This window comes from Magnolia sinica, chromosome 3, assembly GCF_029962835.1.
Source record: "Magnolia sinica isolate HGM2019 chromosome 3, MsV1, whole genome shotgun sequence".
NCBI classification, from domain to species: Eukaryota; Viridiplantae; Streptophyta; class Magnoliopsida; order Magnoliales; family Magnoliaceae; genus Magnolia; species Magnolia sinica.
In genome coordinates, this window is record NC_080575.1 from 115,643,621 (window position 1) to 115,670,368 (window position 26,748).

Consider the following 26,748-nt stretch of genomic DNA (forward strand, 5'->3'; position numbering starts at 1 on the left):
CGTTTGTTTTGAAACACAAGGCCGGGGTTGAAAACTAACCAGCGGATGCCCTTAGTAGGAGAGTGGCGTTGCTCAACTCTTTGAGTGTAGAGGTAGTCGGATTTGAGCACTTGAAAGATGAATACCCCATATGTCCTGATTTTGGGGGTACTTACTCGTCGCTCTCTAGTGACCAGCATATTATGGGTGGATATGTTCTTAAAGATGGCTTTCTTTTCAAGGGAGACAGACTTTGTATTCCCCGTATGTCCCTTCGTGAATTCCTTATCTGGGAGCTTCATTCAGGAGGGATAGCTGGCCATTTTGGTCGTGATAAGACCATTGCCCTCGTGGAAGATCGTTTCTATTGGCCAAGCCTCAAGAGAGACGTAGCCAAAGTTTTAGGGCAGTGTCGAACATGTCAGCTGGCAAAGCAAAGAAAGCAAAATACTGGGTTGTACACGCCATTGCCAGTGCCACATGCTCCGTGGCAGGACATTAGTATGGACTTCGTGCTCGGGCTTCCCAAGACTATAAAAAAGCACGATTCCGTTTTTGTCGTTGTGGACCGTTTTTCTAAAATGGCGCATTTCCTCCCATGTTCGAAGACGTCAGATGCGTCTCATGTTGCTCGTATCTTTTTTGATGGTGTGGTGCGTCTCCATGGGTTACCTAAAACCATAGTGTCTGATCGTGATGTTCGATTTACTAGCTATTTTTGGAAGACACTGTGGCACATTATGGGAACTCATTTGCAATTTTCTACTGCTTACCACCCACAAACAGATGGTCAAACTGAAGTGGTAAACCGTAGCCTTGGAAATCTTCTACGTTGTCTAGTGGGTGAACATGTTAAGACTTGGGACCTAATTTTACCAATCTGAACTTGCTTATAATGGGTCAGTTAATAGATCTAGAGGGTTGAGTCCTTTTGAAATTGTAAGTGGTTATAAACCTAGAATGCCCATAGATCTCTTACCTATGTCTGTTACCCAAAGGTCTTTTGAGTCAACCGATGCATTCGCACGCCATATTCATGATTTGCATACACATATTAGACAGCGGTTAAATAAGAGCAATGATGATTATAAAGTTTTAGTTGATTCTCATCGTAGAGTGCAAGAATTTCAAGAAGGAGACTATGTAATGGTGCGAATAAGGCCCGAGCGATTCTCTCAAGGATCTAGCAAAGAAATTACAAGCGTGTAGTGTTGGACCATTCAAGATATTACAAAAGGTTGGGTCCAACGCGTATCGGGTTGACCTTCCATCTGAAATGAGCATTAATCCAACTTTTAATGTGGAAGATCTAGTCCGTGCCCATACTCCCATTGTTGATACATCATCCCTTTCATGGCCTTTTTCTGAGTTTGCTACCCAACCCCTTCCACCCCCTCCTCCACCCAATACCCATAAAGAAGCAAGTGAGGAAAAATTGGATGACGAGATAGTATCCACGAGAGAGGGGGGTTTCCAAAGGTATCGTGTCAATTGGAAGAAAAAAACATCGTCGAAATCTACGTGGCTGTCGGGCGACGCATTGCAGGGTATTGATCCAGATCTACTTGAGCGCTACAAAAGTTTCAACTCGTCGGGGTCGAGTTTTTCTCACTCGAGGGGAATTGATGCGAACACAGGTGCATTCAAGGTGTACCAACGAAGAAAGCGCCAACCACAAGTGTCGTCCTTGTGGATAGGCGAATATTGAGGAGCTGAAGACCTTTCACATGTGATTGGACATATAGAAGACCCCACTTAGGGAAGACACATGTGAAGGAAGATTGGAGAAAGAGGACCGAGCGCCCAAACTTTCCCATACTTATGTTATTTGCACGTTTTTTGACTTAGTTAGCGGTCTTTTAGTAATCTTATATCTTTATTTGCTTATCCTAGGGGTATTTTAGTAATTTTATGTCTTTATGTGCTTATTTAAGTGGGGTAAAGCCCTAAACACGAATTTCAACTATTGATGAATGAAAAGCAAACCCTTTGGTTGCCTCCTTCCTCTCTTCTCTCTAATGGTGCTTCTTCTCTCCCCTTGATCTTCTTCTTCTAATTTCTTCTTGTGCCTCTCCAACTTCCTCAAGGTAATAACTTTCTTTCTTCTATTTTTTTTGTTTTGGCTAATTCCTCTTCGATCAAAATCTTGAGAACCAATCTAAACCCTAAATCCCCAAATTCTCAAATCCCTAATCCGAGAAACTTCTTGGTTCTTCGGACTAGTGATCTTCATTGATCGATTGGGTGTGACCATGCAAGATCGGGAGGTCTCATCCCTCGCCGGATCCAACCTAAGTAGTAATTGAATTCCATACTCCATGGTTGTAGTGATGGCCCGCTCCATTGCATGTTTCCTTTATGATTTTCTCAGTTATGATGATTATTGTTAGAATTTTAGATCATTTATTCCTTTTATTTCCGCTGTTTAATTATTTCCATGAGCATGCATCATAATTAGGGCCGTCCTGCGTCACGAGCTATGATTCTTCCCAACATTTGCTTACTCCACATGACGGATGCGGAATCAATTGATCATCTATTCATCCATTGCCCTTTCATTTCTCAAGTATGGACAAAGATTTTCAAGCTATTTGGCGTCCACTGGGCGATGTCGTCTTCTATTGACCATCTGTTCCAAGTTTGCATGAAGTAGATTTGGCAAAGGACCATCAAATGCTATGGCAATTGCTCTTCCTTGCGTTTTTGTCGAATACATGGGGGCAACGCAATGGACAATGTTTCCGAAATATTTCGAGTCTGTGGGAAAGAGTATTTTGGAAGTCTATAAGAGATGTAATTGAATGGGCAGTTGTTGTGCATCAAGGGGTCGCTTCCTTTGCTTGTTCATTTTTGGGGTTGTAATTTTCCGTTTTTCTTCATTTGTTGTATTTGTTTAGCTAGGCTTTTGGCCTGGTTTTTTTAAAATAAAATCCTTAACCTTTAAAAAAAAAATGGCCTTATTTTCACAAAACATGTACACATGTGGCCCACCTTATTATCTGCCCAAAATGTTACACATGGAAGAGTAGGATTCTCCCAAGCACCCATGATACAAGAGTAGGAAGAATAGGATTCCAGTCCATGGCTACTCATGCTCTAGAAATAGTTGAGGCCCACTGTCTTCCCAATCCATTGGGAACACTTGCGATCAGAAAACCCACCATTAAAACCTTCCGTTTTTTTTTTTTTTGTGTGTGTGTGTGCATGTGTTGGGCCACCTTGAAAATTTCACAAAGATCGGAGGATTCCATCCAATCCATGCCTTATGTCACAGACTATTTGGATCATGTAGGGCCAACTTAGATGGCCAACATCTCTGAAGAATCATTTTGAACTATCCCACCCATGGCTTGAAACTGACATTTATGAAAAGGAAGCATGAAATTTGGATGCATCATATGATCAATGTGATTTTTCATTGTGACTTCTGAAGAGTGGGATGGACCTAATTTACTCAATAAAGCATCAAAACTTGAAACAACTAAAGATTATTTTCATCACTAACATCTGAAGAAATATTAATGGACATTAGTATAAACATAAGCCAATTATACCTTTTTGTTACCTGTAAAGTTTCCTGAAATAAACGCACGAGATGCATCCCTGAAATCCCATGCAGCATTTGTTGGCAAATGAGTCAAAAAATAGAAATCAAGGAAAGAATTGATAGATGCAATGGCAATCTAAACAGATTTGAATGTGTAAAAAATAAACAAATAAGTTGACTACGAGGTAAAGCTTATAACTTGTTAATTCCCACCATGAAGGTGGTCTAGGCATATAAAGACAGTAATAATTGCCTACACTTAGCCGCATATGGTGACACGATTTCACATTAGAAGTAAATTAAAGGATGCCAAGAATTGGATTTAAATAAGAAGCAAATGCTTCTACATATTCAGATTATTCTTATTTGGGCTGACCACATTATAGACTGACTTCACATGACGAAAATTTTCCTGATTTTTTTTTTAAAAAAAAAAAGCCTAAAGGAATTGGAGGTACAAGTAACCCTTCATGCAACTGCAAAACCACATAACAGCACTCTACAACAATCTGATTAAGTTCAACACGAGACAATATTAAGCAACAACAAACTCCATGATCTATATAGCAAAACTGGAAACTTTAAAAGTTTAGAATAGAATAGGCATTGGAGATGTAGCCTGAACTCTACTATATGTGCTTGTCCTATTTCTGGTCCCAAAAAGCATCAGTTTTTTTCTCAAGAATTACTGTTTAAGTGGCAAGTCCATCCAAAAGTTCCCTCATGAGTCATAACACATTACCAAGTAACACAAGGTCCCTTGCCTATATAAAGGACATGAGAAATTTAGCAATGGCAATAACAAGCTGGCGCTCCTCTTCTCATTCTCCATCAATCTCGTCTCTCTCCCCCTGTCATGGCATTCTTTAAGTCAATCCCAATTTCTCAAAGCAGGGTCAACTGATATACATCTGAAAATAAAGGACTGCCAACAAACCACATTATGTGGATGTTTCAATTGGACCTGCCTACAAGCATCAAAATGTGCTTCCTACATATGCACATGTACCAATATAGTTATACGCCTTTTGGATATTCCTACTTCTACCACATGCTCCAATGGCTTTTGTAAGACAAGCTGAAAAAGTAACACACAAGAAAAAAAGATTGAGAAGACCAAAAGAATTACAAATCAGCCCAGGAAGCAGAAGGGAACAATCTCCCATGACTAGGGGTTTTACTTTATTTTTAAAAGATGAAGCACTTTATTAAGCAGAACCAAAGAAAGAAACAACGGATAAAGAGAAACTAGAAAAAGCTGGAAAAGAGAAAACCAAAATAAAAATACAACAGCCAGGCCCACACCTAAGGAACCCCAGGCCCCCAAACAACTCACGGAGCCCAATTCCTAAACACAACAAAGACTCTACTAAGAACCCCACGGAGGAAGAGAGAACATTCCTAAAGTAGCAATTATTCCTCTTGAACCAGACTGCCCAAGGGATAGCCGGCAGCAGGACTCCCCATTTCTTCTTACCTAGAGAACCTCCCACATCCGCATGCCAAACCTGAAAGAGGCAATCAATGGAAGAAGGCATAACCCACTGACTACCGGCCAAATCTAAAGGTGTACATGAGTCGAACCGAGTCGAGCTTGGCACAGCTCAACTCGGCTTGGCCACTAGTTGACCCCATCTCGAACTCGGCTCGGATCGGTCCTCGAGCCTGACTAGGCAGCTCGGCTCGGTTCAGTCAACAGCTCGGGCCATTTCGAGCCAAGTTCGAGCCTCTGTGGCATTTTCTCAAAAACATGGAGTGCACCTTCAATTTCTCATGGAATGTAAAACAACAACATCGGTTTAGAGGTATTTCCTCAAACACTCAGTAGGCAGCATAAAAATCAAGATACAAGGGTATTTGTTTCATATCCATACCTTCCTCGCCACTAGCTGACACTTCGTTGAGTTATTTCATCAAACACTTGCTAAGCAACATCAATATCAAAATAACCGAGTCACCGAACTAGTTCGATCCGAGTTTCAATTCGAGTTGGGGTTTGATCCGAGTCGAGTGAGCTAACCGAGCTAACTCGATTCGTGTACGGCTCTAGCCAAATCTAGAGCATGCCACCAAATCTTGGATGCAAACATACAATGAAGGAATAGGCAATCCACCAACTTAGTAGCACATAAACACATCAGACAAACATTGGTGAGAGGCATGCCTCTCTTCCTTAGATTGCGGATGGTAAGCACTCGATTCCTCTCCACTAACCATGCAAAAGCTGCGACTTTAAGGGGAGCACCATAGAACTAAGTTGCACCAAGATGCCTAGCAGTCGAGGGGGGGGGAGAAACTAGAAGAAGGAATGCACTGAAAAAGAGCCCGAGGAAAACAACAACCAAAACAGAGACTCCTCCAGGTCCCGGACCCTACAGAGAAGACAAAAGGGCCTCAAAGTCCAGAATTTCCGAATCCGAGAGGTCCCTCCTAAATGGAGGAATCCATACCCCACCCTCCCCATCCCCTAGGAAAAAACAAAAGGCAGTAACTGAGATGTCCAAGGCTATACAAACAGCCACAAGGGCAAGGAAAGAGAAGAATAGAGAACAATTACCACACCAAACATCAACCCAAAATTTGATCCTCAGACCATTACCCAGATTGAATTTCACATTTTGAAAAACTTTTGGAGCTATTTTAGCAATCCCTCTCCAGAGGCTCTGTATAAAGGATTAAGTCCACCATCCCTGGGGGGTAGTCCCATATTTAGCAGCAATGACTAACTGCCAAAGACAATCACTCTCACAACCAAACCTCCAAGCCCATTTACCAATCAGAGCTTCATTAATCCGCTCCAATCTTTTTATCCCCACACCTCCTTCCAAGAATGGAGAGCAATCTTTCTTCCAGTTAAGGAGAGGAAATTTTCTAATTTTCAATCCTCCTCACCAGAGGAAGTCCCTTCTAAGCTTATCAATCCTGAGGAGAACCAACATAAGGCAGAGGAACAATGACATGCAAGTTAGAGAGGCCTTAACTAGGGAGTTGGAAGCCCAATCCACAACATCTAAGTTGGCCCGCCTTATGACTTCCGCCACTTCCCCACTGCAGTTAAGAAAACACCAGTTATTTCTTTCCCCCCACAATGCCCAGAGACGTGCCAATAATGCACATCGCCTGCACTTGTGTTTTACCTACTTGTGGAAGAAAAATGCCTGCTAAACTTGCCCTTATTGAAGGACATGGGAAGGGTTTTTTTTCCCTCTCTTTTTTCTCTTTTTTTTTTTGAAGATAACATGGGAAGGGTTTTAAAGTATAGGTAAGGGCAATTAGATAATTAGGTGAAGCCATCTGGTTGAAGCACAACACTCTCCAAAAGGAGGAAACTTTGATACTATGGTAAATGATGATGGTTGATACGCAGGCACTAAGAAATTGTATACATGCAATATAATGAACTCAAAAAAAAGTACAAATTGTGGACCCTAATTTTGATGGATCCATCATCATCATCATCATCTAAGCCTTATCCCAACTAATTGGGGTCAACTAGGCCCTTATTTTGAAGGCTATTAAACAAAACAAAACTTTACACTGATTTGTTTCCCTTGATTAGCTTATTATGGATATTTAAAATATAAAGTCACTGGTCCAAATTCAACAAATGCTCATTAACTAGACATTAGGATAGTTGAATCAATTTGAATTTTGGATGATGACCTATCCAAAGTGTCCCATGACTTGGATAGTTTAATTGAGTAAATTTATGCCATGTGCACAATTTCAAAGTGCCTGAGTATCAACCATCATAATATGCTAGAGTATCAAATAACTCCCCTTTTCTCCTCCACTCTCTCCCACGTCTAGCAAAACACTTCTCCCTGACTCGCTCCACATGCATTGCAAATGCCAAATCTACTAATATACATATATGTGAAGAGTTATATTCTGTATCAATTTTTGAATTTTGCTTAACCATTTTGATGCAGGAAATGAAAATTAAATATGATATGCGAGATTTCAGGCTTAAGATTACGTTAGTTCAAAAACAATTACAGAAATTCTATATCCCATATGAAAGTCCAAACATTCAATTAAGGAGAATCTATGTGGGTCCAGGCCTACATATGATAGGGTTGGATCAATAAAAATTATGAACCAAACAATACTCAAAGAAAAAAAATAATCATCCACACATGCATAGTAATCAGTCTCTAATCCAAGGGATTCACCAATTTCAAATCAAGGAACCCTAGGGTAAGAAAAGGGACATAAAATTGGAGATTTGAGTAATTTAAGATTAGGTTTAGGAATTTTGGGTGAAAGCGGAGTGAAAGAGAGGAGAGAGACGAACCAGGGAAGTACCGCACGCGTGGACAACAACAATGGCCCAGACGCACGTGCGTGTGATCTTGGCCGCACGTGTGTGGGGTCCACTATTAAGAAAAATGTCACATTGGCCCTGGTCGGCCAGGGATAGACTCCAAAAACCCCAAATCTCAGCTCGATCTGATGTACGGTTTGTACGTGGTGCTCCGTCGAAGTTTCAGCCCTCCTGTAGGGCCAGATTTTGAAATTCTGATATGGGGAGGAGAATTGTTGCAATAGCTGATTGATTCGAAGTGTATATGATAGGGTGAGATGAGAAGAAGGGATGGTAGAAGATGAGTAGTAGAGATGGCGATGGTTGAGGGCGAATCGGGATAGATGTGGCTTCGCACCACGATAGTTAACCCTTCGATAAAGGGAGGGTTTCGCACCCAATTAGGATTCACAACTCAGAAAGTAGGAAAATGCAGAATTTTTATTAATCTTCAATGAATGAAAAAGCTACAAGGGGCTCCTATTTATAAGAAAACCATATACCCCAAAACTCGCTGCATGTGCGCAACCTATTACTTGGCGATGAAGTAAACCAAAATAAAAACTAATTAAAGAAATCTACAGCATCCATGACGTTCTAAATAACATTAATAAGCAAAACCTAAAATATAAAATCAATCCGACTAGTAGGCCACGATCATGAGATCTCATGATGGGCTTTTCTTGACTAACGGGCCCACTCTTTTGAATCAAAACTTCATCTTCTAGCTAGAAGGCCCTCCCTAGACGTCGTCATCGATCCAGATCGACGGTGGGGCCCTCCTTCTGTCATACGAGCGTAGGGGGGGTAGTGTGCGTGCACGTGTGGACGGCGTGCGCAGGATGTCCCCATCACATTTCCAGAAATGTAACCATGTGTAGCTAACATGCAATATACACATATGTGAAGAGTTGTATTCTGTATTAATTTTTGAATTTTGCTGAACCATTTCCATAAATGTAACCTTGCGTTGCTAACATGCACCATCAAAATGCAGGGGCCAGTTAACTGTGCACGAAAGCAACTTAAACACCAGCTACAATCAACCAGAAAAAACAGCAATGAAGTCACATCTGGGGACCATCAGAATTATTGGCAATGCCATGTCCAGACATAGAATTTGTTCGAGTCCTAAGCAAGAGTTAAGCAACTCAAGCCTTTTAGCTGCAAGACAAGGAAAATTATATAGTCATGCAGATTTAAGCTCCCGTGGTTTGATAGCTCACAATAACTCTCACAGAAGTAAGCAAGTCAAAAAAAACACCAGCAGTGTTAACTCTAACTAACACTGAAGAAATGTATAATCACATTGCAAGCAAAACTAGGTTCCTGTATCAGCTGCATTGACATTTCCAAGCAGATTTTTCGAGTATCAAGGTCGATAAGAGTGAAGGGTTGTTTATATACATACGCATTCATGATCATGTGACTGAAGTACCGGCACCGCTCATTTCACATATGACCACATCAACAGAAGAGCAATAAGAATGTATATTTTATATTTATATATATATATATATATATATATATATATATATATATATATATATATATAAGAGTCAATGTGAGGAAGCCTGACCCAAAGACTAAAGCTACATTTGGAAGTAACCCCAAATCGGTAGTTCATTAAATAATTCAGTAGGGCAATGAGTGCTTACAGGAGCATGGGAAATGACACCAAACTGGAGGGTTTTCACTTTCTGCATTTCCACCGCATAATAACAATTCTAGACCATTTCAACTGGCAGTTGGAAATGAGCATATTATCAATTTGTTTTTCTTTCTTTCTTTCTTTCTTTCCTGTTTTTTTTTTTTGGGAGGGGGGGGTGTGGGGAAGTTGATCACTCCACCTCTAATTTCCAAGGTAATTCCAATTCCAAACATGTCCTGAGTGAAGTCTAAGAAAGGAGAAAAAAATACCCCTGCCTAAGCATATAATATCCACAACATCACCACTGAAATATGCTGCAGCATATAAACCAATACAGTGAAACGCATAGATTACTGTCAACGTGCATGTAAACTAATATGAACATGGAAACACATACAATCATAGAGAATCAACGTATTGGCATTCACACTTAATGACCTACCTTATCCACATTTTAGCAACAGATGGTTCTTATTTCAACTCTTAGAAAGGAGTAGCATGAATGCCTTATGCTCCAAGTGGCATCAAAAGTGAAGCAACTGCATTTCTGTATCTCAATTGGTCAGCCAGAGATAGAGGTCATGTTAGTTGTCAATGCTCAATAGTATCATTTTGAGCCTGCCAATGCCAGCTTCGTTTGATGAGACTCAAACCTTCCGTATTTAAGACTTTCATGAATTAGACAAACAAGGTGAGGCTCAGAAGACTCAGTTCTAGTCAAATATATTTGTTAATATATTTTCTTTAGTCACTTCTCCCCTGATTCCTAATCTTTCCTTATTTCAGGATTTCAAGCCGCCGAGTAGGGGATCCCTTCTCCTTACATTTAAATGGGTATCTGATATCCAACTTGGATACTCCAGTTCTAAGGATCCAAGTTTCACAGCTGAAATGACATGAGTGACTTTCACACTCATCCACCAAAACTGTTGATCTCTCTCTTTATCAAGCAGATTGGGTTGCTTGCACAAACAGCTAGCCAAGGCAGCTCGATCAGGCTACTTTTTTCTGGACATGTTATTTATCTTACGAATACCACTACTTCAGCTTGGTGATATGGGGGGGCAAAAAGCTGTAACACATGAGTCCCAAGATCAAGCTCCTCAGGAACATACTTTCAGTTCATCCTAAATTCTTTGCACAATCTGTCTGCATGTGTAATAAGACCTCAAGATGCATGAAACCTAAACATTTGGGAAACCCACATTGACTATATTGCAAAAAACAAATGCAAGTTTTTTATCTCCATTTATAGAAGATGCCATTGAATAAATGGCACAAATTAAGGGCCTGTTTGGCCGGGCAGATTGGATGGGATTGGATGGGATTGGAAGGGATTGGAAGATAGATCCCGGGATTGGCCAGGCGTGCCAAACAGACACGGGATCCTGATACCGGGATATAGCAATCCCATGGATCTTAAGACAATCCACTGACATCACCATCATTACCTTTAAATCCCATCCAATCCACCCTAATCCCTTCAAAATTGCCTGGGACGTGTTTGGTTCGAGGGATTGAAAGGGATTGGAAGGTTTAATCCCGGGATTGGCTGGGCGTGCCAAACAGAACCGATATAGCAATCCCATAGATATTGCACCAATCCACTGACACAGCCATCATTACCTTGAAATCCGTGCAATCCACTCTAATACCATCCAATCCCATCCAATCTGCCCAGCCAAACAGGCCCTAAACATCTTAATCAAGCAATCCATGAATGAAGGTAAGTTGCAAATCAAGGCTTAATATCGGATGGCATTATCACGTATATTAATATTAAGGCAGAAAACTTTTTTTTCCTTTTCTTTTTTTAAATCCATTTTACAGAAGAAACCAACCTGCCGGCAAAATGATTGTAACCCCCTCCTGGACCATAATGAGTTCTTCCTTTTGTGACATCAAACACGGAGCTGTAGTTGCAAATAGAACCCTTGTTGAAATCAAGAGGATGCACATAATTGAACAACAGTACAAGGCATGCAAAGCTACAAGTAAAATAAGATCAATATTACCCAAGAATTCCTAGGAGAATGGGCAATCTATCATCAGTTCCATTGTACATAGTCAGCTCCTCTGGGGTCCACAGCTTCTGGTAACACAAACACAGAAGTTCAGTGAGAACGACAATTGCATGGTTTTGGAGAATTCTAATTTGCTTATGGGAGAGCAAGCATCAGTGAGACCATGCTGCCATTTATGAAATGGTAGGAACCCCATCCATGGTTTGATATTATGATGGGAGTTATTACAATGATACAAGTAATCATTTTCCTGTTATAAATAAATAACATGATTCAGTATGAGGAAACTAAAATGAGGGGGCAGAAACTTGTCTAAGATCTGGGCATGCGGCCCACATGTCAGAGATTTGGGCCATTTGTCCAGTAGTGCACACTACAAGCATTTCATATGGCAAAAATCATGGTAGCACACTCATCAAGTGAGCCACAGGTGCACCATCCATTCAGACTGTTGAAATTCTTTTTTTCTAACTTTGCCTTTTGTCTCATACAAATTTGACCAACCTGATCAGTTGACCAACATTCTTTTCGGCCCATGGCATGCTCATGGCGATGAATGGCGTGTTGGTACACGTATGGCCATTGGGCCTAAGTTGCCCTTGTTTTAGGAGATGAAATCTCACATATCTCTATCCCTTTTTTTCTCTCTCAAGTTGACCTGTTCAATGCCCGTTGGAAACCAAATGCACCTCTCATGGAGAGTCGTTTTCTCCAAGGTTGTGATGGCCAAATCAGATGCATGAAATTTCTATAAATAGAGAAAACTGAATCTCTTTAGCATACTAAGAAAAATAATAAAAAGAAGCTTCTCACATCCGGAAAATCCTCATATGCCTAGAGATCAACAACCTAACAGCAATCTATCCTCCGTTATGGCCAGAGTTTTTTTTTCCCCTTTTTACGAACTTTTACTGATATCAAAGCTGGCCATAGTCCCTTAGTTTATGCACTTTAAAAAAGAAAAGTGATGGCCTCTTTTTTATTAGCTTACACTGCCAACTCTTTTATGTTAAAATAATGGAATATCACAGAACTATAGCAGATTTAAGCAAATAATGATATTCCAAATAGAATTTTCGAAAGAATATGGCAACTACTCTCATGTAACAAAAATATCTAATTGTTGAGTCTCAATGAAGGGTGAAAACAATGATGATGATGATGAGACTAGCACTTGCTTATTTACTTAATGATTTCCACAGTTTAAACAGGACTAATCATAACTAATTTACCATTGGCTAGAGACCAGAAAAAATGTAGATGTAACCTTTTAATTAAAGAGCTAAGTCACGTACTATCAGTAAATTATTTACAGGTAATGACAAAGTCTAATGCTTTAAACACCAGACTTTTAAAGAAAAAGTTTATGCATTAAATACCATACCATTTATTAGAAAAAGGCTAAAGAGGTATATATCTTTTATGAAAAAGAAAAGTCACACGAAGGTCACAGCACCTCTTTTTGTTACTTTTGTTATATGTATAGGGTTTTTTTTTTTTGGAAAGACGAATCAATTTATCAGGCAGAACCAGAAGAAACAAAGCAGAACAAAGACAAAGAAGCACAACCAGAAAACAAAGGAAAGCAAAACAAAACTAAAATACAACAAACCAGCCCCATGGCTAGAAATTTCCAAACTCGAACTAAGGAACCCAATCTCTGAAGAAGCTTAATACCCTACAGAAAACCCTGCTGAAGCGACAAGAGAATTCCAAAATGCCATGTTCTTTTGAAAATTTTATTTGGAATGTCATTATTTGCTTAAATCTGCTATTGTTTTGTTATATTCCATTATTTTAGCATAAAAGAGTTAACAATGTGTAAGATTAAAAAAGAAAAAAAAGAAAAAAAAAAAAGAAGCCATTAGCTGCCTTCTTTAAAGTGCATAAAATAAGGGATTATAAGCAGCTCTGATACCGGTAAAAGTTTTTAACAAGGGAGAAAGCGGAAACTCAAACTGACTATAGTGGAGGACGGATTCTCGTTGGCTGTTAATCTCCAAGTATATGAGGAGTTTCCCAATGTGAGAAATCTTTTTTTGTATTCTTTTCTTAGTATGTTGAAGAGATTCAGTTTTCTCTATTTATAAAAATCTCATACATCTAATTTGGCCATTGCAACCATGGTGAAAATGGGCCTCCAGTATAGGTGCATTCAATTTCCAGCTGGCATTGAACGAGTCAACTTGAGAGAGAAAAACAAGATTAAGATATGGGAAATTTCATATCTTTGGTATGGCCCACTTGAGTTTTCGATCTCCCCTATGTTTGGGCTTATGTCCTACAATGAGCTAATGAAACAGATAGATGGAGTGGATATAACACAAACAATACAGTAGGCCCCACAGAGCTTGGGGTTACTGGAGATTCTTATGACCTCATGTTATAGGGAAGTCGCATTCCCTTTTTTCCCTTTATGTCATACTCAGGCCGCATATGGAGCTTGAGCTTCATACATAGGCACTCAGAAATTGTACATGACGCATAAATTAACTCGAATAAACCGACTAGATTGTGCAGCCCACTGTGGCCAAGTCACAATCCAATATCAGATTGGTTTAACAATCCTAACCTCTGATTCATGTTCACTTGTTTGTGGAAACAGGAACGTCCGATATTTTTCAGTTTCAACCATGCAATAAATGCCGACCAATCCAATAGTCAGACAATAAGCTTAATTTGCAGTTCATTATACATCTAGGCTGTGTACCATAACTTCGACGGTTTAATTTCACCACTTATATGCCACTTGTGCAATTTCTAAGTAATTTATGTGCTGGCATATCATCAATCACACTATGCCAGAGTATCAAAGTCTTCCTCTTTACCATTTGTGCATTGCACAGCAGTACCGTGATCATACTACACTACAACGGGAATGTCCTTTATAAGATCCTGACGACATTTCTAAAAAACTTGCTTACGAACTAATTCAAACAGCTCTAACTCTTCTATAATAAAAATAAAAATAAAAACCCTAGTTCACGTATTCTAGCCAACGACCCCAAGAAGAAAAGCAATTTCCCACAAACCCTAACTCTTCCAGGGCATCGGAAAGAAAAAGAAGAGGAAAACAGATTTCAGAAATCAAAGAAGTCAACAAATTAAGATATTCTAACCGTTCAATTGCAGGTGGATGTAGGAATAGCTTACAGATTGGGTAGGCGTCTTTACTGAGGAGCGGAGAAATAGAGCAGCGAGAGCAACGGAGATCGCCAACCCTAGAAACCAAGAAGATGCTAATTTCGACCGCATTCTTGAATTTTCCTAAGGAATCGATAGCTTGCTTTAGCTGTGTGATGGACTTGCTGATGTCGATCACCGGTACAATTCAGCAGCTACGTTTGGAAAGAAGAAAAATAGAATGGAAAATCAAAGTCGACTTCTTCTGCTGTTGTGCAGTTTTGCGGACGTATGTATGAAAGGGCCACTGGTACAGTTCGCCGATGTTTTGGTCAGCTTAACAGCAGACCGGATTTCTTCGTTCGCTCCGAACCCGAAAACGCTTGGAAGGGAAGCGGATTGGCTGGTGTACCCCACACCAGCTATATAGCTGCTGTAGGTACGTGTCGTGCGAAGACGAGCGCTGACGCTCCTCGAGCTCCGAGTTATACGAACGGTTCAAAGTAGATCAAAGTTACATGGGCTCCACAGTGATGTTTTTATTATATCTACACCGTTCATCTATTTTTAGAGATTATTTTATAGCATTATCCAAAAAAATGAATCATATCTAAATATCATCTTGACCACACCACAAATAGCCGCAGAGATAATGATTTTCACCGTTAAAAAATTCATAGGGCCGACCATAACATTTATTTTCCATCCAATCCGTTCATAAGTTCACAAAGGCCTAAATTAATAGGAAAAATAAATTTCATATTGATCCAAAACTTTTGTGACCCCAAAAAGGATTTTAATGGTAAATGTTCAATCCCCTGCTGCTTTTTGCAGCGTGGTCCAATTGATCGTTAGATCTGTCATATTTTTCATCTCAACCCTTAAGACGAGCTAGTCAAATGAAAGAACAGTTTGGATATAACACATACCTTATGATCAGACCCACAAAACTTGCTGACATCAACCTAAGAGCTATGCAGCAGATGCGAGATACACCATGGTAGTAGTGTATTGATGTCAACAAGTTCTTTAGGTCAAATCATCAGGTCTTTTATATCCAAACCGTTCATCCATTTTGTGAGCTCATATTACATATTAAGGCTTCATCAGATAAATAAGGCAGATATAAATATCAAGGGGACCACACTGAAAAAAAAGTAGTGAAGGATTGAATGTCTACCATTGAAACCTTTTCGAGGGTCACAAAAGTTTTGGATCAATATAAAATTTGTTTTTCCTCTTCGTCTGTAAGCTTGTGAACAGATTCGATGGAAAATAAACATTACGGTAGGCCTTAGAAATTTTTAATGGTGAAAATTATTATCCCAACCGTTATTTTGGGCAAGTCCATATGAGCTTGGAATATGATTCTTTTTTGACCAAAGCTCTAGAATGATCTCAAATCATGAATGAATGGTGTTGACATGGTAAATACAACATTGTGAGCCATGTAACTTTCATCTCCTTTGAACCGTTCGTGCAAATCGGAGCTCAAGAAATGTCAGTGCTCATCTTCGCATGACAGGTATCTACACCAGCTATATAGCTGGTGTGTGGTACACCAGCTAATCCAGCTAATCCGCTTCCAAAACACTGAAATCGGATTGCATACCGAGTTACGTAGTACACTCTTATCGTACTGAGTAAACTTGGTTAGGCCCACCGTGAATGTATGTGGTTTATCCACTTCATCTATCCATTTTCCCAGCTTATTTAAGGGGTTGAGACCAAAATTGAAGCATATCCAAAGCTGTAGTCAATCATACCACAAGAAACAAATAGTGAGAATAACGATTTCCACCGTTGAAACCTTACCGGCACACAATGATGTTTATTTGTCATCCAACCTATTAATATGATCACAAAATTACGGATGAAAGGGAAAACGCAAATATAACCTTGATCCAAAACATGTGGCCCTCACGATTTTTTCAACAAGTCAATGGTCAATTCACACTATTTCCTATGGTGTGGGTCCATGTGAGCCTTAGATATGCTTTATTTTTAGGCTCAGACCCTAAAATTATATGGTAAATGGATGGAAGGAGAGGGATAAAATATATAAATCATGGTGGAACCCATGGAGTTTACTCGGTACACTTAGTTACTCACTATGCAATCCGCTTCCCAAAAGATGCGGCCCTTGCCTGACCCAAGACGGTTCAGTCATGAGTATGGGGCCCACTTTGATGTATTTATTGTATATCCACACCGTCCATCAGTTTTTACAAATACTTTTAGGATATAACAAAAAAATTAAGCAGATCCAAATTTAGGTAGACTGCACTGTAAGAAATAGTAGTAACTAAATGCCTACCATTAAAAACATCCAGTGGCCCGCATTAATGCTCACCGTAATGTTTATTTTCCATCCAACCGTTGATACGATCATAAAGACTTGGATGAAGGGAAAAAATTAAATCTCAGCTTGATACAAAACTTTTGTGGCCCACGGGAGGTTTTTAATGGTAAATTACCATTGTTTTTTCGGGTTTGGTCCACCTAAAATTGGGATCTGCTTCATTTTTTTATCATGCCCTAAAGGGATGATCTGTAAAGACGTATGGAAGGCATGGATACACAATGCATATATCAGGGTGGGCCCTGCAGCTAGGGCCGCACTTTGTGTTGGGTGAGGCCGAGGGCGTTATTTTCTCTGACGTGGATGGAACAACTTATGTTAATGAGATTTAGCCCGTCCATCAGGTGCATCGCTGTGTTTTTATGCTTCATTTAAGAAATTAGGCTGATTTAACACTCATGTGGGTTATCGTAACACTCCGTCCTTTTTTAAACGGTGGGTTCCACTGTTCCCTATGATGTGGCCCACTTGAGCATTGGATTGCCCTCATTTTTGGGCCCTTGCCTTAAATTGACCCGACAAGACTGATGAATGTGTGGGTTTGTCACATCATTCCTGTGAGGCCTATTCTCTAAAAAAAAAAAAAAAAAAAACAACAAGCAACATGCTGAGGGACGTCACCCACAACCAAATCTCCTCCACGGCTCTCTCTCCTTTAATCGGATCTCCTCCACGACTCTCCCTCCTTTCTTTTACTCTGCGGTACAGTTGTACTAGTAAACCCATCTGACCATTCATGCCATCATCATGGTAGGACCCACTCCTCAATCTAAACCGTCCAATGAACCCGAACCCTTGAGTAACTCTAGCCCTTGAAATCTTTTGCCTAAAAACCTTTGATGCGGCCCACTAAAGATTTAGATCTTCTTCATTTTTAAGCTCACAATCTATCCTTATCTTGCAAAACTAATGAACAACTTAGATCTCTCTAACCATCACTAGTGGACCCTGCCTAGCCTAACCACCAAAACTGGAAACTTTAGCATCCAACACAAGTTCTGTTCGAAACGGAAACTCATTCCGTTTTTGCAAGCACAACCTTCCTTCTCCATAATGGATTTTGATCTTACCATTCATAGCCTCAAATTTTAGCTACATCCAATGGTTCATAATCGTCCAACACTCCTCATTAACAAGTAGTCAATCCTTATCATCCACACAAAATCAAAATGAAAGAAAAGTCATCAATCCTGAACCTGCCATTAACAACCAATCATCTTCCACACCAAGAACCCACCATGGGCCGTTATTTGCTAAACTTGTTTCAACATCCAAATCATCACATGAGGCCCATCTAATCTGAATATGATCATTAGATCCATTAGATCAATCAATTGTTGGAGATATACTATTCACAAGTGCAACTCAGTTTTGTACGCAAGACGACAAAGCTCCTATTACCGCCCAACTCTAGAGCCATGTTTTCCAAAGACATATGTGTGTGTCCATTGAGACTTCAGATAGCCCCCATCACGAGAAAGAGATCAGAGATAGAAATAACAAGAAAATTAAAAGAAAGCGAATCAGTGAAAGGAAAATATAATCAAGCTTTCCGAGTCGCTTGACTCATTGTTTTATCCCATCTGAGTTGTTGTTCCGGCGTATTTTGGACAAGATCAGAAGAATGAATCAAAAGAAAAGGCCAAGGGAAATAAGAAGAAAAGAAATAAGGGAGAAAGAAAAACAGGCAGTTTCATCGAGTTAACTCAACGAGTCAACCAGATGACTCGCTGGGCCGATCATCCGAACCAATTCCATGTTCCAACTTCGAGCCATTTATTAGCTAAGTTTTCTATTTCCATCCTTTGATTTTATATGTCAGAGTAGCCTTGATTCGAGTCTACTCACCGAGTCAACTCAATGATTTAACGTGTTATATTTCTTATATTTTAAATATTATATAATTATGAACCTTATTGTAAGTCTTAATAAATTAACATGTATGATTTGTGTAGGGACACAATCGTTTTACGTTGAAAACATTTACCAAGTGATACTAGTTTAAATGCGTCAAATTGAGTTCATGAGAAATCGGATTCATACCATCTACGTGTAGGTTCCATCACCACATCAAGTCTATCACTCTAAATCAGGTAAGTGATCTTCCTTATTGAAAATTTTAGGTTAACATATCGATTGATTTGATTATTTATTATGTATTAAATTTATTTGATCGTTGTCATTGGGTGCATATTATTTTATTTGATTTCTTGGATGCATATTGTAGAGACAATTTATTTGAGTTATTAATTGACTTCATTTCATTTATCATATGCATACTTAAGTTACAACTATTTTCTTATTATTACATGATGAAGAATGTATTTCAATTTACAGGTGCTCTGCCCCAAAAGAATCACCATGTTATTTGTTTATGGGTGCTCTGCACAGGGTCATTCCCGAAAGAATCAGCACAGTACGGTTGCTCTGCTCAGGGTCATACTCAAAAGGATCGGTACGGGTGCTCTACCCTGGGCAATTCCCTAAAACGATCAACATACACAGGTGCTCTGCCCTGGGTATTTACCTTAAAAGTTTATTCATTAGGTGCTCCGCCGAGGGTTGTTCTCTAAAAGGATCAACACCGGTGCTCTCCCGAGGGTCATTCCCTAAAAGGATCAACACACATGGGTGCTTTGCCCTGGATTGAACCATAAAGGATTTTAGATGACTGTATTATCTTATTTTGTTATTATGAAAAATAATTTGTTATTGTTGTCACGTAAAATGTCAATTCAACGCTCGTAATTAATCATATTTATTTTATTGAGTTGTATTGGTGTTAAAGTAAAATTTTCAATTTTGAGAATGATTTGACTCTACGAGTTGTCGCGCTCACACCCGTATAGACTGTTTTACAGGGTTTGTATGTGAAGAACCAGTTGAGCAAGATTAAAGACTTTTATCTTTGTTTATTCTGAAATTAATTAAAATTCAATGTATGTTGTTATTATTTATTTTTGAATGTCAATGTAATTAAAGATTCAATGATTGATTAGTGGACAATATTTAATGACAATGATTAATATCCTTTTAGTTACTCTGATTGCCTTAAAAATGCATGAAATAATGTGGGTTGCAATATATATTTTATTTAAATACAACTCATAGTCCTGAAATTCGAGTTCGAGCTTGGCCAGCTTGGGTTCCGATTTTCAGGGCGTGACAGATTGGTATCAGAGACTGGGTTGTAAATTCCAACCGAGGAACAAGGTTGTGTTTCAAATTAGTGACCTAAACATAAAGTCATTTGCTTTTATGATAGGAAAACTAGAAATATATACTTAGGAACCATTTGCATCTATGCTGACATCAAATATGATCTTATTTAGGTTTGAGATTGAGCTAACAACTGAAAACTAGACCCTAAGGAATTTTAAAGATTTTTTAGCCTACTATGGTAAGTTGGATAGCAATAGTAAGCAAAAAACACCTAAATTATAAAAATCATAACTAATTAATTATAACTCTGTTAAAAGCGATTCAAAATCTCAATTGTAAATTAATAAGTGTAATTTTATAGAAAAATAATACGAAAATATAATTATAGGTTTCTCCTATACCGATTTTAATTTATGTGTGTACTAGTCAAAAATCGTCTGCTTCTGGGCAGACCTAATTTTCTGAATTTTATGATTTTTTGTAGACCTTAGATTAAGCTGAAATTTTATAGAGTTACAATAGACTAATAGATGCATTGTTATAAAAAGTTTTAGACCAATCTGATACCTAAAAATACCGGAAACATTAGCAGGATCAATATCCTCATAATCTGAATTTTTTTTATTTTTATTTATTTATTTACTTTGCACTACATCCTTGGTACATATCATCGCTCAAATTCTCTTAATCTTCATGTGTAAGTTTTTTAGACCACGTAATATTCCTTACAATCCTACAAAATCTATAGCGTATTAAGTATCCCTGTCCAATCAATTGTAGATTATATTTGAGTGATATGAGTTACAACACTTCATCAGGAACGCCTGGACCCGATGCCTTCGAGAACGGATTATTTGCGAGTAAGTAACTAAGAGTTGGTAGTTAAGCCTTAATGAGATCTTTAAGTCTTAGTAGATTATTAGGTTGGACAAAGTTAGTAAAAGAGTTAGACCCGACTAGGATCACACGTTAGCCTACTACAACTAAGGATATGAAGATCACATTGCATATCTATGCCGAGCGCCTCAACTCTGGTACCAGTATGATTTTCATTTTGACCCCAACAACTGCTATATTTAGGGACTCAATGAGCATATGCGTCTCAACGTCAACAATCGCCTCGTCTCCGTTAACCATTGAGTTAAGAACCCACGCCCCAGCAAGTCTACCGGCCACTTCCATAGCATGTGCCACCATCCATGCACCAACAATCTCTACTTTACTCTTCAGCACAACCATTCCTTGAGCTTATCTTCGTCGTATCCAAAAGGATCACCATAACAATCTTAACAATTACATCAACAACCTCCACCATGGTTACAATAGCAAGGGTCATCCACAAGATATTTTAAGACCACCTCAGTAGCCACATCGACAAGTTAGACCACACAACATCAATAGACATGTCCAAGTAACCATGCGCCACGACCTCAAACCCATGTATACACCTGGCCAGGACACCACTCTCAGACGATATAATTCAACTTTACGAGGATACACCTCAACAATACGATGATCCATCTTAAGGTTATGATGACTCAACACCACCATAGAACAACGTAATGCATGAGTGTGATGTCACTATACTACAATGCAAGGACTCAACGCATAAAAAATAAATAAAATAAAATAAAATCTACAACTAGGCACTGAGATTTAATCTAGAGCAAGATCACACCAACCGTCATATAATAGATCAAGTGAAGAGGGAGTGGACATCACCGACACCGCACTAGGAGCCACAACATTTGAAGTTAGCCGCAACATTCGAAATCGCAACAATAACGCTTGAAGACTCAATTGTAAGAATGGGTTCTCTATGGCCATACTAAGTATCTCAGCAACAGCCTTCGTTGCACACATCCCATTGTAGCCATATCAAGGACTACGTCGACAATCTTAACAACTACATCAACAATGACAACAGTGGCAACATCATAAGTCTTCACGATGCTCATGTCAGCCCAAGGATACATTACCACACCACCAAAGGAGTAGTAGATTTCAACACTCGGGTATGTCAACCACCATTTGAGAGAATGACAAAACTAGAGGAAATGTCAACGCAAGCACCGCCAATTGCATAAACTCCACGATATTTGACGACAAACATTGGTCTAGTAAATTTTGGGGACGGAATTTTGTAAAGGTGGGTAGAATGTAACACTATCTTTTTTAAAACAGTGGGTTCCATTTTTCCCTATGATGTGGCCCACTTGAGCATTGAATTGCCTTTATTTTTGGGCCATTGCCTTAACTTGACCCGATAAGACTGATGAACGGTGTAGATTTGTCACATCATTCCCGTGGGGCCCATTAAAAAAAAAGTCAAACAAAATAACAAGTGACGTGCTGACGCACGTCACCCCACAACTAAATCTCCTCCACGACTCTCTCTCCTTTCTTCTTTTCCGCGGTACAGTTGTACTAGTAAACTCATCTGACCATTCATGCCATCATCATGGTGGGACCCACTCCTCGATATAAACTGTCCAATGAACCCGGATCCTCGATAACCCTAGCCCTTGAAATCTTTTGCTTAAAAACCTTTGATGCGGCCCATTAAAGATTCAGATCTTCTTCGTTTTTAAGCTCACAATCTATCCTTATCTTGCAAAACTGATGAACAACTTAGATCTCTCTAGCCATCACTAGTGGACCCTGCCTAGCCTAGCCATCAAAACTGGAAACTTGAGCATCCAACACAAGTTCCGTTCGAAACAAAAACTCGTTTTATTTTTGCAGGCACAACCTTCTTTCTCCATAATGGCTTTTGATCTTCATCGTTCATAGCCTCAGATTTAACCTACATCCAATGATTCGTGATCCTCCAACACTCTTCATTAACAAGCAGTTAATCCTTATCATCTACGCAAAATCGAAATGAAAGAAAAGTCATCAATCCTGAACTTGCCATTAACAGCCAATCATCTTCCACACCAAGAACCCACCACAAGCCGTTATTTGCTAAACTTGTTTCAACATCCAAATCATCACATGAGGCCCATCTAATCTGAATATGATCATTAGATCCATTAGATCAATCAATTGTTGGAGATATACTATTCACAAGTGCAACTTAGTTTTGTACGCAAGACGTCAAAGACTCCTATTACCACCCAACTCCAGAGATGTGTTTTCCAAAGACATATGTGTATGTCCATTGAGACTTCAGATAGCCCACATCACGAGAAAGTGATCAAATATATAAATAAAAAGAAAATTGAAAGAAAGCGAATCATTGAGAGGAAGAGATAGTCAAGCTTTCGGAGTCGCCTAACTTGTTATTTTATCTTATCTAAGTTGTTGTTCCAGCGTATTTTGGACAAGATCAGAAGAATGAATCAGAAGAAAAAGCTAAAGGAAATGAGAATAAAGGAAAGAAGGAAGAAAGAAAAACAAGTAGTTTCATCGAGTTAACTCGGCAAGTCAACTAGATGACTCGTTGACCCAATCATCCGAACTGATTCCATGTTCCAACTTCGAGCCATTTATCAGCTAAGTTTTCTATCTCCATCATTTGATTTTATACGTTAGAGTAGCCTTGATTCGAGTTAACTCACCGAGTCAACTCAGTGATTTAGCGTGTTATATTTCTTGTATTTGAAATAATAGATAATTAGAAACCTTAGTGTAGGTCTTAATAAATCAACATGTATGATTTGTGTAGGGACACAATCGTTTTACGATGAAAACATTTATTGAGTGATACTAGTTTAAATACATCAATTAAGTTCATGAGAAATCGAATTCAGACCATCTACATGTAGAATCCATCACCACATCAAATCTATCACTCTAAATCATGTAGGTGATCTTCCCTGTTGAAAATTTTAAGTTAACATATCGATTGATTTGATTATTTATTATGTATTAAATTTACTTGATCATTGTCATTAGTTGTATATTATTTTATTTGATTTTTTGGATGCACGTTATAGAGATAATTTATTTGAGTTATTAATTGACTTCATTTCATTTATCACGGCGTGCTTAAATTACAATTATTTCCTTATTATTACATGATGAAGAATGTATTTCAATTTACGGATGTTTTGCCCTAAAAGGATCACCATGTTATTTATTTATGGGTGCTCTGCCCAGGGTCATTCCCGAAAGGATCGGCATGGTACGGGTGCCTTTCCCAGGGTCATACCCGAAAGGATTGGCACGGGTGCTCTACCCTGGGCGATTCCCTAAAACGATCAATACACACGGGTGCTCTGCCCTGAGTATTTACCTTAAAAGTTTATTCGCCGGGTGCTTTGCCGAGGGTCATTCCCTAAAAGGATCAACACAGGTGCTTTACCGAGGGTCATTCCCTAAAAGGATCAACACAGGTGCTCTACCGAGGGTCATTCCCTAAAAGGATCAACACACTGGTGCTCTAGCCTAGATTGAACCGAAAAGGATTTATTTTGTTATTACGAAAAATAATTTGTTATTGTTGTCACGTAAAATGCCGATTCAATACTCGTAATTAATCCTATTTAGTTTATTGAGTTGTATTGGTGTTAAAGTAAAAATTTCAATTTGGGGAATGATTTGACCCTACGAGCCATCGCGCTCACACCCGTATAAACTGTTTTACAAGGTTTGTATATGTAGAACCGGTTGGGCAAGATTGAAGACTTTTATCTTTGTTTATTTAGAAATTAATTAAAATTTAATGTATATTGTTATTATTTATTTTTGAATGACAGTATAATTAAAGATTCAAGGATTGATTTGTGGACAATATTTAATTACAATGATTAGTATCCTTTTATTTGCTCTGATTGCATTGAAAATGCATGAGATAATGTGGGTTGCGATATATATTTTATTTAAATACAACTCATCGTCCTGAAATTCGAGTTCGGGCCTGGCCAACTCGGGTTCGATTTTCGGGGCGTGATAGTTACACCATCCACTCGTCTGACATACCGCATAAGGATAAATGGACCTGCTGAAAATAAGGAGATTCCAGGATTCATGTGGGCCACGCCACATGAATTTAAGGCTCTTATGAATAATTTTACCCCGTTTCCTATAGTGTAACCCACCTAAATCTTGAATTTGAATCATTTTTAGGATCCATAGTGAAAAATAAACATTGCACCTTATTGATGGGTGGATTTTATGCTTCTTCTTCTTCTTATTCTTTTTTTAAATCCTACAGGACCCTTAGTGAGTGCAAGCATCATTTTCCCGCCGTGAAACTAATTTTAATTGTGCCATAGCATACGTTAGGAAGCCTTCAAATCTGTTGTCTCATTTAAATCATCCAAACTGTCTATAAGATGGGCCTCACCTTGGATGGGTGAATTCCGTGAATGAGAAGTTCTTAAATAGGAATATTCAAACCCTTTGATCATTTGACTCTTTTCCTTTGGATATTGAACATTTCAATTTTTTTTTCTTTTTTTCTTCTTATCTATCTTTTTTACCTCCAATCCGAGTGAGACCTAGTGTATAAATGGTTTGGGTTGGTTCAGACAATCTTAATCCAATGGCAAATGTCCAATGCATCCCATTACAAAATGTGAGGACGTATTCCAGCAAACCTCGGTTTGAAAACGTGAATGAGGTGTACGTAACTAAGGCATATATATAATTGGCCATCAAGTTTGAGAACAAGAATGCAATGTACGTAACTAAGGCATATATAATTGGCTATCAAGTTTGAGGGCATGAATGAGGTGTACGTAACTAAGGCATATATATAATTGGCCATCAAGTTTGAGGACATGAATGAGGTGTACGTGGGTAGGGTGGTCAATGGGCTGGGTAGTCCCAATGGGCCTTCGGGCTTGGCCTATATTGGGCTGGGTTTAGGGTGGTGTATCAGGTTGGCGGTCAGGCTCAGGCTTAAATCAGGAGCCCAGTTGTAAATCGGGCTATACTCGGGCTAACACTCCAAAAGCCCGTAAATCCGGCCTGGCTTGGTCTAACTGGTCTTTTCAAAACCTAATTTTCCCCATTTTCTTTCATTCTCTCCCTCTCTCTCATACATGAGGGACATCAATCCATGGAGATATTCAGGGCTTGAGCTCGGGCAAACTCTTATTGGGCTTCGTGTAAATGTCCCAAGTTGGACTTGGGCTGGACTATTTCAATCCATCACGGGCCTGGATTGGATTTGGGCCTAGGTTCAGAGTTGCCGGCAGGGTTAAGACAAAGCTTGGCCCAACCCTAACCCATCCCCTTGACAACCCTATACATAGGTATATACTCCTTGCATGGTGTTTTGATAATAGATCTCTTCTCAACCACACACACAATTGTTTGTACAATTCAATTGAACTCGAGGTTACATGTGTGATTGAGGGCCTGTATTCAAATTTTATGTGGGCTACTAGAGTCGTATTCGATTTAGTGTTTGATTGAACACTAGTGACCCTCACGCCGAAACGAATGCGTAGGGCCATATTCGAAAATCCAACTATCGAGTCAATCGCTAGTTGTGATCGGCGATTAAGCAACTTACAAATGAGTAGGGGCTAGTCCTCTCTAATGGATTCTTTTTACCTTGTGACTGTAGGGCTTTTCTTTCATCAGTAATTATGATTTAATGTTCTTGAATGAATAAGAATGAACAATTAAATAAGAACA

At 39.0% G+C, this 26,748-nt stretch overlaps 1 protein-coding gene across 1 annotated transcript in view; it reads right to left on the minus strand.

The window, feature by feature from the left end:
- LOC131240867 (membrane-associated progesterone-binding protein 4) overlaps positions 1–15,011 on the minus strand; it is a 30,249-nt gene extending 15,238 nt beyond the window's left edge. Inside the window, exons 1-4 of the mRNA XM_058239377.1 lie at positions 14,661–15,011; positions 11,499–11,575; positions 11,325–11,396; positions 3,545–3,582 (exon numbers count right to left, since the gene is read on the minus strand). Of these exons, the coding sequence (XP_058095360.1) occupies positions 3,545–3,582; positions 11,325–11,396; positions 11,499–11,575; positions 14,661–14,762 (289 nt within the window). The 5' untranslated portion in view covers positions 14,763–15,011. The remainder of the gene's footprint in view (positions 1–3,544; positions 3,583–11,324; positions 11,397–11,498; positions 11,576–14,660) is intronic.
- Positions 15,012–26,748: the final 11,737 nt, after the last annotated feature.